This window comes from Mus caroli, chromosome 5 (genome assembly GCF_900094665.2).
Source record: "Mus caroli chromosome 5, CAROLI_EIJ_v1.1, whole genome shotgun sequence".
In the NCBI taxonomy this organism is placed as follows: domain Eukaryota; kingdom Metazoa; phylum Chordata; class Mammalia; order Rodentia; family Muridae; genus Mus; species Mus caroli.
Window position 1 is genome coordinate 11,240,752 of NC_034574.1, and position 17,023 is coordinate 11,257,774.

General features: G+C 39.9%; 1 protein-coding gene across 4 annotated transcripts in view; it reads left to right on the forward strand.

The window, feature by feature from the left end:
- The first annotated feature begins 3,252 nt into the window (after window positions 1-3,252).
- Cacna2d1 (calcium voltage-gated channel auxiliary subunit alpha2delta 1) overlaps window positions 3,253-17,023 on the forward strand; it is a 419,594-nt gene continuing 405,823 nt past the window's right edge. For all 4 annotated transcript variants that reach the window (XM_021163867.1, XM_021163869.1, XM_021163868.1 and 1 more), the window contains exon 1: window positions 3,253-3,671. In XM_021163867.1, the coding sequence (XP_021019526.1) occupies window positions 3,577-3,671 (95 nt within the window). In that variant the 5' untranslated portion in view covers window positions 3,253-3,576. The remainder of the gene's footprint in view (window positions 3,672-17,023) is intronic.

The following is a 17,023-nucleotide window of genomic DNA, read 5'->3' on the forward strand; positions in this document are numbered from 1 at the left end:
AGATCAGGGAGTGGGAGGGAGGGAGGGAAGGGGAGGCAGGGAGGGGGGAGGAAGGAAGGAAGGAAGGAAGGAAGGAAGGAAGGAAGGAAGGAAGGAAGGAAGGAAGGAAGGAAGGAAGGAAGGAAAGGGTGTTGCTTATTTACAGATGTGAGGATGTTTTGCAGAGTGCAATAAATTCAGCAAAGACAATAAACAATGTACAGCAGCAAATGCATTTAATGTGCTTAGTGCCCACTTAGAAAACAGTTCTCTCATAAAAACTGAATGCCTTGTCTGTCTGTCTGTCTGTCTGTCTGTCTGTCTATTTATCTGTCATCCATCCATATGCCTTGGGTCAAAGAAAGTTTATTTTAGTTTGTTTATAGAAAACATTTGACTCTATTTCTTAATTTAGAATAGTTGCTTTTTCCATTTTTTTAAGTGAAGGCTTTTTTGGTGCCACTTTATTTTTAAAACACTGAAAAAGAACTCTCCCTCCCTCTCCAGCTTAAAATGTACTACAGACTTTCTTACCCATTCTCCAGGGACTTGATATTTGAAATTGCTTTCTTCCTCTCCTGAAAGCATTCTCTAAGGAGCTAGAACAGTTGAATCTTCCTGTTCTTTTATCTTTCATTGATATTGAATAACTATTGAGAGTTAACAAGGAGTTATGAATCGTATATTTGTTTTAAATAAAAGTTAATATTTTCCACATATTGTCTTTAAACTCTCATAGAAATTATGAAATTCAAGAAAATCCTGCATTAATTTACTTTCCAATTAAAGTGACTTTGCTTAAATGAATTTTAGACATTAATTTTTGGCTTCTTGATTTGGTTTTAGGTGATAATGCAGTCATTTTTACCTTCAATTCCTATGATTTGAAAACATTTTAGCTTAAATGTCAGATTTTGTTGATATAGGGAATTTTTATTAAAATTAATAGGCTATGATCTGAGCTTTATGGAGCCCCTCTCCAAACCACAATTGAGATGAGAAAAAAATAAGTCATTGTGTAATGATGTGGTTAATCCAGCAGAAGCATAAACGAATGCTGTGGAGAATGCTTTGTTTTAGCAATCATAGGTACATCTTTTAAAAACTTCATGTTGAATGTCTTCATTAAAAGTTTTCTGTCAACAAAAACAATTAACAGCTAAACTTCACTCTGATAAGTAAAAGACTGAGGTTTGTAGCTGAACAACACCTACCCCTCAAAGTAAGAACTGTAGAAGCAACATCTTTTTATCATAGCTTCAGATATTGGAGAATATAGTATATCATAAGAGAGATCTAAAGACATTGAGATATGGCTCAAGGCCAACAAAGTTTATAATAAAATCTGACTTACCTTCTCAAGGACTGTATTACATTCTTTTACTCTATAAGTCCTTTCTTCTAAAAAATTATATACATACATATAAATATATACATATATAATATACAATGGTAGGGAGTCTGAAGCATTAATGATAATAATTGGCATAACATTATAACGATATTTTAATATAGTAAACCCATTATGATACCAGCACATTATGTAGACAATAATGAGCATTTAATTCTCTTGTTCTAATTCTATAGCAAGAGAAGATCTGCCTCTGAATCATTAAAAATTGTAAAGAACGGTGGATTTGACTATATGGGTGTCCAATTTTGGGAAGAAATGTATGTGCAGTAAACTACCCTTCAGAGCTGTAGCTCTGAATCCCATTGCAGCCCACTGCATCCCTCCTCATTCCTGCAGCTCTGCTGCCTAGCACAAAACAAACTAAGTTAAGTCGCTCTGGGGTGCCTTTGTGAGGCCACTCAGAGTAGGAAGAAGGAAACAAAGGGCATGATAGAGATGCAGAGGACTTGAAGAAAACAAATAAGGCGTGAAAAGGGAGAGATGAGGGGGACGGGAAAGCTAACCTACCTGGCCAAACATCATAAAATCACAAATACATTTGTGAGCTGGTCGGCAATCACTCCCATCATCACCATCTCTTTGTTTGATCAATTCCGAATGAGTAGAGGTCTATCTACCCGTCTATAAAAGGGGTGATTAACAATCTTCTATAAAAGGAGTTAATAATCTTACAGCCACAACATCATTAGTGTGAGGGTCTTTTTTCTTATCAGGAACTGTATTCTCTGACTTCATGTCACAGTGTTTTCATATCCTTCTGCAAGCAGCTTAAGAATTTGGGCTGTTCCATGAAGCCTTTCTAGGAGCGGCCCACCAAGTCTGTCCTCGAAAGTGGCCTGAGCCAGGCAGGGAAGGTATAAATGAAGACCGATGGTTTTGCTTTGTTTTGCTCTTTCTAGAAGACCCTAGATAGCCCTGCTTCTCCCCAGAGTGGAGGTAAAACCAGCCCTTCCTCCACATTTCAGATGCAATTTGCAGAGGGCCACCTGTTTCTGATGTTAACTTCCGTTCTGTGTTCACACTAACAAAGTGAATTCAGCAGGCAACAAGCTTGTTCACAAAGCAGTCCAGTGGTCAGGACAGGAAAATTTTTCAACCAGTTGGAAGATTGCTTGCTAAGATGTTGCCAAAGCCCTTTGCAACACTAACCACCCCCTAGCCTTCCTTCTTATGAACCAGTAGGAAAGACATCTTACAGCATCTGCTAGCTTGTTCTGCAATGATTCCCAGTCCGCCCCTGAGGATCTGCCCCCGCCAGGTAAACCGAGTCTACTTGTACATGGGTGTAGGGCCGCTGGCACCATTAGTTAGAGCCCTGTCAAAGGCCCTGACCCCCCGGCACACCATGAAAACCAGTGCCACCTGGTTGAGTCCACAGTGGCGTTTTCTAAAGCACCACAAACCCCTCCTAGATTTGTTGTTAAATCACTTCATGATTCTTAGGCAGGCAGCGGATTCTACGCCTGGGAGAAGGGCTTGGGGGCCCCTGCCAGATTGTGCAAAAAATAACCCGGAGGAGGCCAGCAAAGTGCTCGGCAGGAGCCTGCGCGAGCGGTAGATTCGCGCGGCCGGCCGGTGGTCCCTCGGGGAGCACCTACGAGCTCCGTCCGCTCGGCCTCCGCACGCCCCGCGGCGGGAGCAGGCGACGGCGACTTTGGGAGTTCCTCCCTGCCTTGTACGGAGGGCTGCGCCCGGGCCGTCCCCGCCCGGCTCTGACGCCCGGCCCTCCCGCTGCCCACCCACAGCCGCCTCCCCGAGACCCGCCCGGGGAAGGCAGCCGGAGCCCCGCTCCGGCCACCCCCATCCCCGCAGCCGCCGCGTCCCCGCGCCGCCCCCTCCGCCCCCGCCCCGCCCCCGCCCTCTCCTCGGCGACCGCGGATAAATCAGGGAGGCGAGCGCTGGGAGCCAGAGCGCGCGGGCGCCGGCGGGCTGGCCGAGCTCTGTTTCCACAGTCGCCCTTGATGGCGGCGCAGGCGAGGCAGCCGTGGCACGGAGCGGCAGCCACGCGCTAGAGAGTCCGCCCGGCCCCGCCCGGCCCGCCCGGCCGCCCGCCCGTGCCCAGCCCGCTTCTCCCCCGCGCGCTCTCCCGCAGACGTCGGCGCCCCGGTTCCGTCCCTCAGCCGCCTCGTGCAGCTCCGCCGCCTCCGGGCCGGCAGGGAGGGCACTGATCTTCGATCGCGAAGATGGCTGCTGGCTGCCTGCTGGCCTTGACTCTGACACTTTTCCAATCTGGGCTGATCGGCCCCTCGAGCGAGGAGCCCTTCCCTTCGCCCGTCACGTAAGTCGGCGGGCCCAGGTGGGGCTGGAGGCGGGGGTCCCCGCTCGATGCCGGGCGGGCTGCCCGTGGGGGGCGGGGAGCGCGGCTGGGAGCCTCGGAGGCTGGGCCGCCCGGTGATGCGCTGCTGGCGGCTGGAGTGAGCTCGGAACCGGCGTGCCGAGCCTCGGCCGGCCGCACCGTCCTAGGGAACGTCCGCTAGCCGTCGGCGGCGTCTCAGCCTGGTCTCCGAGGATGCTGCAAGCTGAAGACTGTAGCCGGACTTGGGGAAAAACTTTGTGGGCATATCCAGCTCCCACCAAACCCAGCCAGATGAAAAAGTTGGGTTTCCGTTAGGTATTTCAGAGTTAATTTCGGGCTGACCCCGGTAGCTTGCGCTTCTCCTGTACTTGGCCTCTAGGATGCTAATTGCTGTGCTGTCCAAACTCATTTAGATCCCAAATTGCTAGGAGCGCCTGACAGCTTCCCTGGTTTGTAGCCAGCTCGCTCCCGGCAGCTAAGCGAGCTGTCCACCCCAGTGCTCACAGGTACAAGGGCCACCCAAGCCAACCTACCCAACCCTTTATTTGAAACATCTAAGTGCCGACAGACACGAGGTTCCTTTTCTTAGAATGAATAGAACCCCTATTCTTTGAGGGTGGAACTGTTTCCCCAGTCTCCTGCAATTTTCCCTTATTTTTAACATTTCTAAAATAACTTTCAAAAAGAGAAAGAGAGAAAGAAACCGTTGCTATTCTAGAAATAGAGTGTTGAAAGGTAGCTGTAGTCACACGGCAGGAAGGGATGCAATGCAACCATTCTCCGCTCTCTCGGGTGCAAGAAGGAATCAGAGTCAGTGGCACATATACGTATTTTTAAATGCGCTGAATAGCTTATCTGGCATTCTGGGAAAGCATTTATTTTGGTTCTTGAAGGTACTTTAAAGCTGTTCAGAGTAGGTAGTCTTAAGTGGGTGAGTCACTTTAATGCATTTTACATAACAAAAACAAAACCCAAGGTAGCCTTCCCGGCTTTTATGCTGCAGGGAATCACTTGCTGTCCTTTGTTGGCAGAGAGCTGAATCCTGGAGTTTTGGGGTACACTAGAAGTGCATCCGTACTAGCTGGAACCCGACAGCTATTATTTAAGATTTGGCCTAGAGCATTTATCACCTTAGTTGTCAGTGCAAGCATCTAGAGATGCATATTCCAGCCAGGAGAAAGGGGGATGTCTAATATTTATGGCATTGATTTACAGTAATGTTCTCTTTAGATAATCTTCCATAAAAATGATTGCATATCCTTTCTGTTATGAAGCAAAAGGGTAAAAGCCATCTGTAGAGCTTCGTTTAATTGGCAGAACGTTCCAACTGTTTAATTTTAAACATGAGAAGTCTAAGAATTCCCTTAAGATGCTACAAAATCATCCAGTCTTATTAAGAAATCGTACTTTCACTTATTTATATTTTAGTGCTTTTGAAGCTCGGCCTATTACATAAGAACTCGGGTGCCTCTCATGCATTTTGAGTCAAATAAGTTGTGGCACATAAATGTGTGCGCATTTTTAGTGTTGTTTTAAACTGAATTGCCAATATTGCTACTAATTGGGAAGGATTCTTCCTTCCACAAAACACAAACAAACAGCACTCAGCATGTCATAGTAAGATACTAACGTAGAAAATCCTTCTCATAAGAACATCTGCAATAAATGTTTTCCCAAAATTAAGTAACTCAATTTCCCTGGTCAGATATATGTTAAGGACGTGAAGGAGATCAAGTAAGCATTTAAGATAGGAATTGGGAAACCGTGATTCCTTTTCTTTGAAAGGATTTGTGCTGTTTCAAACAATAGGAGTATGAAAATATTTTCATATTATGTGAAACATTATTTTATGGACTAAGAATGGGCTTTGTAGCCCAAAGACAGTGTCTTTATGGTAGTATTAACAACGTTTTGGAAACCTCCCTGCTTCTGCAATTACTTATTTGTAAAGTTAGTAATTCTATCTTTTGAGGAAGGGTAGTTGACATTTGTACTTCATGTTAGATTTCAGAATAAGATCTGTGAAAAACTGTGGCATCAATCTCATTAAAAAAAAAAAAACAGTGCTATCTGCTTTGCTTGCATGAGAAAAATTAAATGCACTATTTATCAAGACAAAGCTCAGATTATCTGGGAAAAAATTCAAGTTTATAAGGACGGAACCCAAAGACTATAACAATTATTAAAGGCTAATTGGGATGCTTCTATTTATAAATTTTTCAGAAAATCATTAGGAAATTATTTGGTTTTGTTGGCAGTTTTATTTTTCAGCAAAATTAAAATAAAATGAAAAGTTTTCATCTTCAGAAGAGGAAGCCCATGTCATTAACACACTGTAACATTAATTAGTTGCTAATTGGACTTACACATGAAGAGTTTTTTTTTTTCTTTAGTGATGTTTAAGATGGATGTCTTTAGTTTTGTTATAAGAAATAAACATATTACTCTAAATGCTAGGTTTTCTGCCCTCTGTTTTAGAGAACATTCTAATACAGTATATTCTTCTGCAGCAAAATAATAAATCCATCCCAACAATTAACATTCAAACAATGGGGTCAAAAGAATTTTAACATCATTTTTATTTTTATGCTCTATATATTTCTTTTGGGTATACTTTTGAAAGTAACGTGTGAAAGAAATACATGATGTGCTAGCAAGCAAGTGCCTATTGGCACATGCTGTAATGGAAAATTCACCACCCTCACATTATAGTATACATATATTGTAGTGGTGTTTCAAAATATAATTCTCAAAAAGGGCAGCTTTCTTTCTGAAAATAATTCTTTGGCACTTATGTTAAAACATATCTGTTAAAATTCAGGAACACATGGGTGCTGATCAATATAGTAATGTTAATTTCAAATCTGTCCTTAGTTTTAGAACTGGCTTATAGATCCACTTTTAAAGCATTATAGTTCAAATTAAACTTTTATCTCAGCCTTATCAAAGTGCTACCCAGTGAGCAACGACTGGATGAAAGCCAGTTACTGTATGTGACTTGATTATATGATCTAAATATGTAACTAAGAATTTTAGTTACTTTTAATAAATAAAGTGTTGCCAAAAATCAGTAGCTTTGAGTACTGAATACTTAAAGATGCATATTTTTCTGTTGTTATGTAGAAATATGGCTATATCTGGATGCCATGATGCTGGAATGGGTATTTAGCGGTCCCATGCATTAAGAGTAAGTGGTGTAGTGATGCTTATGTGAACTTTCTATTTATATTGTACATGGCATGAGGAAATGTGTCATATTAAAGAACACAAAATAAGATAGTATTTATAGGTTTCAAAATGAATGGCCCTTAAACACCCTTTTCTTGATTTCTATCTTGTATTCACAAGCCCTAACATCATGAGAGCATTGATTACTCCACAGGTGTATGGTTAGAATATTAAACAATAGGTGTAGTTCTCTGTATAAGTAGGAGCATATTTAATTTGCTATTGTTTTAGTGGGCATATAAGTCACTATCTGCCTTGGCATTTCAGCAAGCATTAGAAAAACTGAACTAAAATCCAAAAATCATTGTAGAAAAATACATACATACATATAAGCTTATGGGTTATAAATGGATGTAAACAAGGATGTATTTTTCCTTTCTTCCAATGGATTTTTATTACTATTACTTTAATAAACACATGGAACACTAGAATATAAAGCAGGTAGTTCAGTTTTGAAACAGGTAAAAATCTCATCACGCTTCAGAGAAACCTAGGTGTGCACCTTTCTATTGTTTCTCTGATACTGAAATATATCAATATAGCATACTTTTGTTTTTTCCATTAAGATGCAAGCAAATAAAGTATTGTCTTTAAATTTATTATTTATTTTTAGAGCATAAATTCATGATGACAAGCTATGTAGAATTTTGAAAATATTAAATGTCTGTGCTCACAGCTTCCTGTCATTTAAATCATATGCTCTCCATAGCACTATTACATTAAATACTTACCCATTGCCCCTTTTCTTTTCCATATTTTTCAATACAAGTATGAATTCCTTGCCTCCTCGTATTTATCTTCAGTGAAGTTTTAACTTTAAGCTAGAGATTTAAGTGGGTGAGATAAAATATTTTTTTGTCTCATTATGCAATTTTAAATCTCCTTTAGTGTCTTTTAGGTATAGACCTAGAAAGTTCTCACATAAGCATATGTAGAATGCTTTAGAGAAATCAGAATCTGTTTTAGCTTATAACATGTAATATTTTATTCTTAAATGGTAGCAGCATTCCATCAACCATGTTAAAAGAGCTGTCTGAGGTCCTATGTCAGAGTATGTAAGCTGCTTCCTGGGGACCATGGACTGCTCTGCTGTTTCCAGTCTGTGTGTCCGCAGAGTACACTGTGTGCTGCTGGGTCTGTGAGTGTGGCAACCCAACCTTTTTTCATGACTGCCTATAATGTTCTCAGTCTCTCATGCAGTTGCTTCCCTGGACATTTGCACTGGGCAGTGGTAGCCAACCATGGGGCCTGTGCATGATTTACCTTGGCTTTTACGTGCACTAGACACGGAAATGGGAGCATCATGCTCATTATAGAGTTGAAAGAAAATGTCAATTGATAAAACAATTTATACTGAAAGGAAGGAAAGGCCACATTTACCTCCTCTTAAAATTATCTAAAGATTTAGTACATAATTAGATTATTTGTCTAGTGTATACAGTTACAGTGTTCTTTAATTATTAAATGATAGTTTGTATGTTAAAATACATATGCAGGAATATATATTCATATATATATATATATGCATACATATATACTGGATGATTTGCTAGATTTTTTTTTAAAAAAGTGCAATGTAAGCTAATTCACATGGTCCATACAGTATTATTTCTGTTAATCTCTTGCCATCTTGAAGGTTTAAAATTCATTCCAAGCATTAGAGTGACATTGTATATAAGAACATCTTGAAAATGACACTATTGCACTGAAAATATTGATCACTTCTTAAAAAGGTCTATAGATAGTGAGCAATTTTACCTTTTTATTTATGTATAGTATGCATCTGTGTTTGTAAGAGTTAAATATATTTCATGTTATGATATTTTAGAAGTAAAGACAATCCTGTGCTGGTTCAAAACATTATATAAAATATGAACGTTTAGGCATTTCATGATAAGAGGCTTTCTTTTGTAGTGATCTAGCACATAGGAACCAATATTATTAGTAATTAAAGCAATGAATCAAGATAATGGCCATTTCTTTCATAAGTTTTAGCATTTATTTGTACAGATTCTAATAATTTTGTGAACAAGAAAAACATTGGCCTTGTGGCCTGAACACTTATATATATGTGTGTGTGTGTATATAATCCCGATTCTGAATTATTGAGATTTACATGTATGATATATATTACATATGAACATATATTATATATTAAATATCATTATTTGAAGATGTTCTCTTTGAATATGAATGTGGAATATTTTAGGCTAAATGTTATTTTAACATATGCTTCTGCTGATTTTTTTAAAGCCATATGCTCAGTGAATTAAAAAAATTAGGATGCATTTAAAATTCAGTATTGTGGATGCAAGGACAGTTTAAATTAGAAATGATGACAGAGAAAATGATGGCCTTTTCCATTTTAAACACATCAGTTTGAGGCTAATCTCACTGTCTAAGTTATTTTTCCTGGGCAATTAAAATTTTACTATGGTTCTCTCCTAGTGTCTGATGAAAAATGATCCTAGCAATTTTGTTTCAATATTATGTGTTGTTTCTTTTCCTTTCTGCATGTTAGCATACACTGAATACTAATCATAATTTATTGTGTGCGTGGGCATCCAGTCAAATAAAATAATTTTGTCCCCTCCCTGGGCTGTTCATAACCAGCTCTTAAGTTCCTGTCTTTCTTACTTGCATCTCTGTTCAGTGTTTGCTGAGACTTCCTCCTACCCTGTAAGGGAAATTTGTGAACGATGGTGACATACAGATAAATCTGTAGCACATAATTGACACTTCTATCAAAAATATCAGACAGTCTAGACAATTGTTCCTTTTGACATTTGCCCACATAGTGTGGGGATAATTAGAGGAACAAACTGGAAAGAGCTAATAAAATTGTCCTTTTGTAAGGTGCTTACTGGCTGACCATATAAGGGATGGCTGGACAATAACTCCTTATCCTGAGAGTTAAAAGAGGTATAGCTCAATAAAACGAATGAGGTCAGACACACTGGGAAAAATCTCTTGTTTTTAAATGGTGATCAACAGGCCTTGTGATAAAAGAACCTTGAGGAGCGAAGTTAAAAGTGGGGCAGAGAAAGGAGCCCTCAGATTTATGAGTTACAAAACTGCAGACGCTAGAAGGAGCCGCTAGTTATTTTCACTGTATTGTCATCCTGGCGCATTTCAAATGTGGTCTTTCTTAGACTTGAAATACCACTCACGAAGCATGAGATTCATTTTTAGAGACCTAAATATTCAGATATGGAAATTTACTGTAAGGAATACAGATATTAAAAGTGTCTAGATCTTAAAAAATAAAAAACATAAAAATACTTAGAAATTCATATGTTTTTATAAACCTCTAGGGAAATGGTTCCTTGGATAAGAAATACTAGCATGATATTTCATTAAAGTGTTAAGAGTTAATTATCAAACAAGAGGCTCTCTAACAAAATTTCTTCCATGAGATTAAAAGAAACAAAATAACCTGTAGATGGTTGGCCTTCTAGGAGTGCACTCAAGACTTTTTGGGCCAATAAGTAAATACTCTATTTCATTTTTAGAAATAGTTTTAATTTATACTTTCTCCTTTAATGTTTTCTACTTCAAATGTTTTAACCTCAAATATAATTTAACCCAACAATTAATGCAGTTATTGTTCAGTGCCAATCATGTACTTTGCTGAGGTATAACCTAGGAGCACAAATGGAGGCAGGATGTCCCAATGAAAGACAATCACAGTTCCAACTTAAGCAGGAGATAGTGATAGTGGGGTGCATGAAAACACGACTGAGCCAAAGATAGAAGGCATACTGAAAAACCACTATCTAATGAAACAGGATCTGCTCGGTTTTAGCCTTGGCTAGGCAAGAAAAGATGCCAGTGGAGTGGTCGGTGTTGGAGATCAGAAAGAAAAAGAAGCAAGGTCTGTAGCAGGGAGATCATGTTTCATTGTCCTGAGGAGGAATGAACACTTGACAAGTGTGGAAGGTGAGCTGACAGGTATCCTGACTGTACGATGCTGAGTTGTCCTGTTTTGCAGGTATCTATTGGTCCTTAGCACTCTCTGTCTAGTGTTTGGAAGCTGTTTCAGAACAGCGTCTAAAACCAGAAGAAAGCTTCATTTGTTTATTTAGTTAAGAAAAATTGGTACCCACAATGGAACTTCTCAGGAGAAGTTTGGTGCATTGTTTCATTTGCAGAGAGGCCAAGCAAGGGGTTCCCATTAAGGACGTCAGCAAGTTTGTGATATAAATGAACAGTTCAGTAGTGCTGGGGACAGAGCATGGTTCCTGCACTTTAAGGGCAGAAAGGAAGTTGGGAATTTGGAGACACCAAGTACAGAGCGCTGTTTCTAGAAATTTGGGAACGTGAAGGAAATGAGAAACCTAGAATAAATTCAGAATAAGAAGGGTGAATGGGAGGATTTGGAATTCGTAAGTCACAAAACCACGGATTATATTAGATCATTTGGAATTAAATTTTACAGGAAATCAGTCATGTTTTCAGATAGTGGTGGGATGATATGATTCAGTCATGTAAGCTGAAGTCAAAGAAATGCTAACAGATATGGGATAGGGGAGACTGCCCTCAACATCACCACTCTGGTCTGCCTGGCATCCCTGTTTTACCTCCTCCTTATTCTTCCCTGAAGATCGTCTTTATCTCCTTCCTGGTCGTCCTGGTATTTCATGATTGCAAGGGATTATGCTTTCTTGACCGACTAATAGGAAGTCCAGAATCTTACTAAAATGTATTCCCTAGAGGAAAAAATGGCTTGATAAGCCAAAGGGGATCTGATAGCTGCCTATGTCTCAGTCAATTGTGAGCAGAAGATGGGATTTGGTAAAGGGACAAATCCCGATTGACTCAGCTTCCTTCTCTTTGTGTGTGTGTGTGTGTATATATATATATATATATATATATATATATATATATATATGTATATAATTTTTTTTTTTAGTTGCCGGGTCTGTTCTCATTAACAGGTGCTTCATTGTGGAGGACAAGTGGCTGTTACCATTGGTGGTAGAAGAAGCAATTCTCAGAAAAGGCTGCATGTGCTGAGGACAGATATATAGGAAGAGAAATAAGCATTACTGGAGGGGTGGCTTGTGCCTATCGGAGGAAGCAGACCAAATGGCAGAGAAAAGAATTCCATTAGAGAGGTCATGATTGATGGATGAGCGTTCTGAAAGAGGCAGCTGAAGAAGGAATCAAGATGAGAAACAATGTCTCATGAAGTCACTTCTGAAACCTGAATCAGCCTTTAGAATTAAAGCAGATCACTGAAATATACGGTAGATACCAGCGTAATTTATCGGATATATTTTCATGGAGTGTTCCAAATCATACCTTCCATTCTGTAGAATAAACTGACATGATTGGCCACATCGTGCACTCATGTCATGAGTATTCAGACTCGGAGGACCCTAGCCTAAAGCACTTATTATTGTTCTTGGTGGAGATAGACTTGCAGCTTCCTATTTTATCCCCTTTGCATTTGACTTTGTTATATTTCCTGCACTTCTTTCTTGGGAGAGATTATCTTTTTGACTGTGATTTTCAGCGATGTCATTAAATCTAATAAGTGTTTGTGCTTCTGTAGTGATTTTAATAAGGATGGCCACTCTAGGCTTATATATTTGAACGCCTAGTCACCAAGGAGTGACATTATTTAAAAGGATTAGAAGGGTTTGGAGGTTTGGCCTTGATGGAGGAAGTATGTCCCTGGGGGTGGACTTTGAGATTTCAGAAACCCAAGCCAGGCCCAGTATCTCCCTCTTCCTCCTGCCTATAGATCAGGATGTAGCTTTCAGCTACTGCTCCAGTGCCTGTCTGCATGCTGCCATGCTCTCTACCGTAATGATAATGAGCTGTAAGCACACTTTCATATTTGAAACTGTAAGCAAGCCCCAATGAAATGCTTTCTTTTTATAAGAGTTGTGGTCACAGCAATAGAACAGTGACTAAGACATGCTTGTGATTTAAGGATGAACATCATTGAACAGATACAAAAACATAGTTCTTGGCAATTCAACGTTTTTGTTTATAATTTTTTTTAGGCAAGTGTTGGTTGTTTACTTCCCTTTTCTACTATTTATAATCATCCTCTCCATGTTCAATATTTAGTAGTTTGCATGGATACAGACACTTATGAAAAAAGCCCAAGATGATAAATTTAATAAACTAATTAATCACCTACGGATAAGGTATTTCACCTAAGCTTGTCCTTGCTCATCCCTTTCGTAAGCATCTCAGGTCTCCCAAACGTTTTGAAATTATTGGTAGCTGCCTTACAGCAGTTTCCTGACTTCCAAGTTGAATGAATGAATGGTTAGGATCGAAGCTGCCAACATTTCCAGCATTAATCTTGATCACATTGGTCCCATTACAGTTTGGAAAAAACCACCCTTGTGGTTTGTGGCAAGAGGCGAAAAGACTTAAGGGCTATTATTTCCCTTTTGTGATTTTACTGCCCCCCCCACCTACCTGGCCTTTTAAAAATTCTTTTCCCATGGCATTTATGGTTTGATCTACTCACTTTTTTTCTTTGTTCTCTTTCCCTTTTTCACTTCTCACTTTTTCTGTCTGTCTATCTGTCTGTCTATTTGAGATAAGGTGTTACCATGTAGCTCATGTTGGTCTTGAATTCATCATTCTCTTGTGTCAGCCTCCTGAGTCCTGAGACTCTATGCTAACACTTCCGGCCTTATCTGAGGTAGTTTGGATTCTGCATTGTCTGTGAACACTACTGATGGATGAACATTGACAGATAACATATTCTAGCTAGACATATCCTTAATCAACCTTCTTGGAGGCATCTCCCATCTCCTGATGGTCTTGGAATTACTACTTATATGATATCTGAGCTCTTTCTCAGTTCCTGGCACTATGAAATCATTCACAGTGGAACATGGAAATGTTTTCAAGTCCATTTCACCTTCAGAATAGGCCTTTAAGGTAAGTCTTACTGTTTCATCTCATTCAGGGATGAGCTGCTTCTTTGAATTTTCTTCTGAGCTCAAATTGAATACAGGGTAGATTGATTCTAGAGTTTCACTTTGACCTGTTCCTCTCTGACTGCACACAGGTACCTTGAGGTGTGAGCATCCATTATCCCACTGACTCTCTCAGCAATAAAAATTGAGAGATAAACAGAGTCAATATAAAGGAGAAGAGAACTAAGTCTCAGCTTCTGTCTGAAGAACAAATATAATGTTCTTGTATCACCATCTTGTGGCACCGTCGGGATCAACTAAGTGTGCTTGGCAGAACCTAGAGTACTTTTTAATGGTCAGAGTTTACTATTTGCCCTTCGCTTGCTTTTTCTGTCTTTAAGAGACCATGAATAAATAATAATGGCTCAATGAGCAAAATTGTTGTGCATTTGAACCATGAGAGACACAAAGGAATGGAAACAACAGCTTCCAACAGCCTTAAAACTCTCACTTGGATCATAAAAGGGAGACCTCGGTAAAAAGGTCCTGCAGTGTGAGTAGAGCGAAGCTTAGGTGCTTGCTGCATCCCTAGGTTAAGGATAGAACTGAGGTCCTGAACAGACCAGGAAGAAGGCCCAGCCACGAGCCTTCCCGGTGATTCCCTGATTCCCTTTGGCATTATAGCTGGCACCTGTTGTTTGAGCAGAGAGCTTCAAGAGAGTGAATCTATTTTTAAAAGTCACAACTTTGCCACTGATAACCTCTTTTTTTTTTTAATCAAAGATATGAGTTTTTAGCTACAAAGCAACATTTTCAAAATTTAAGAAAGCAGGGCCATTCTTGATGTTCTTAGAAACAATTCCAGGCAGTCCTGCAGACAGAATGAGACTTCAGTCATGAGCGAGTCCACAAAGATCTGCCTGTAGGAGACTTCCATAGGTCTTTGTTGATTCAACTCGTCCTACTTCCATTCATGAAACTCCACCCAACCCTTTTTCAGCCTTTCACAATTACTACACTACCTGGAGAAGAAACACTCAATTTCTGCTGTGAATTTTGAATTGGTTCAATAGCAAAGAGAGGTTTTACATTAAGCTGTGCATGAATTCCTCCCCAGTGACCACTACTCCATGATAACATAGAAGCAGCAAGTTTGCAAGTGCCACACATCCTGCCTTTTCCTAGCAGTCATTTTGACATTTGCCATAGAGAGCGCTGTGTCAAATTCTTATGATGTTTGTCACTTTAAAAATACCAACCCTTCTTTGCCATGACATCATATTAGAATTGACTTAAATTTGCATCTGTAAAAATGTTAGTAGACTTGAACAAATGGGCCATGTGTAGCCGCAGGGGGGTGAGGCACAATGAAGGGTGTGCAGACTGTGGTAAAGCCAACATTGTCCCTGCTTGGTTCTTTCTCCAGGCACCCGATTTTCCTCTTAGAATAGCAGGAGGAATTGGAATTAATTTTCGTGAAGCAAAATTGTATTGTGGGTGTGAATGTGTGTGTGTGTGTGTGTGTGTGAATGTGTGTAGCCCCTTTCCCAGGAGCTTAGTACATGGCTATAAAGGTCTACTGGGAATTGTTTAAAATGTGTAGTAATTCTCAATGGTAATAAATAAACATGGGGGAATGGTAACTCATCACAGAGTAAACCATGCATTATAATTAGATGAGATCATTCATTCTTTAAATTATCAAATGTGACACAGCCTGTCTGTGTGATATCTCAAAGCCAGCTGAGTCCTTGGCTGCAAATGACTGACAGCAGGGGCCATCTTAGGCTTGAAATCCTCCAACTGTGTCTTGCTCCTTTTGGTTGTTTGCTTTTGTTTGTTTGTTTGTTTTGTTTTTTGTAAGTTTGGTTCCCAGAAGTGAAATAGGTTTTCCCCTGGACTCAAACTGTATGTTGCACAGAAGGATTTTAAAACCTGGCTTGAACAGGCAGTTTAGGGGTTATTTTATTTTCTCCTTGTGTTTACTTTGCTCCCCTAACAGAAGTGTGGATAGATATCAGATTACACATATATGTATGTGTTGCCTATTCAAACATTACACGTACACTTCCATATGAGTGAAATTTATATAAAATTTGAATGTTAATTCTGACATATACATATTGAATAAACATTGAGAAGAGAGAATAAAACCTTAAAAATGCTTTCTAGCAGGCAGACTAGGACCAGAAAATTTATTAGAAATAGCCAAGGTATCAAAATATGTATGGGTGTCCTGTGGTTTCTGGTCATAATTTTCATTTTTTATCTGCCTGAGCCCTGTGTGAATGAGCCTCCTGTTCCATATCATTCACATAACATAGTGGTTCTATAGTGAAAAATGAGCTTCCACAATTTGCAGTTGAGTTGGTCGATATTTAAGTAACAAGAGAGCCATGCTGGCCTACTAAGTGCTTAAGTGCAGCAGGTAGGCAGCTTGGCAGAGTTAAGGTCTCAGGTAGCTTAAGTACTTTTTCCGATTTAGAGTCTGCAGTTTGGGACTGTTAATTTTCTTGAGTTTCATCCATATACCTTCTAAAGGGGGTCATGTTCGGTGCCTTTCATTAGAAACTACAATGCTTAAATGAGATGCCACTTGTATACACGTATTTCAACGGACTTAGGAGCAAAGACTTGAACCTTAGCTAATCGTCCTTCATCCTAGTGTGGGGATTTGGCCTACAGGCTCTTCCTGCAGTGTTTCTCTGTTGCTGGAGGGAGGCCTCTTTGGAGATTACTGAAGACTATTTTCCCTAAATAATCTCTTACACTTTTCCATTGAAAACACTGGAGGACTCTAAATCTTCCCTGGAAGGGGCATAAGAACTGGATCAAGTCATAAAAATGCGACATACTCGCTAGCTCCAGCTTCCATTTCCTGAGGTCTGCTTACAGTTTCTAACCTTCCTGCCATGGCTTTAGTGTGAAGCTGATTTGTCCACCACTAGAATGCATGGTGAGCCCACTGCAATGGTTGCCTGGTCTCTACTACGTCTTCATTCAGAAGAGTCAGAAGAGATGTCTGCAAAGGCTTACAGATCTCACAGGCTGTGGACCCGCACTGAGTAACAGCAGTTTCCTCTATCTTGAGTTGACTTCTGAGTACCCACTTAGAGTTTTAAAAGCTGAGCTAAGAAGGTGTGGCATGGTGCCATTTCTAACTAGGTTTCCTTCTCAGAACCATAGAGCATAGGATTTAAGCGACTTGTTTTTTCC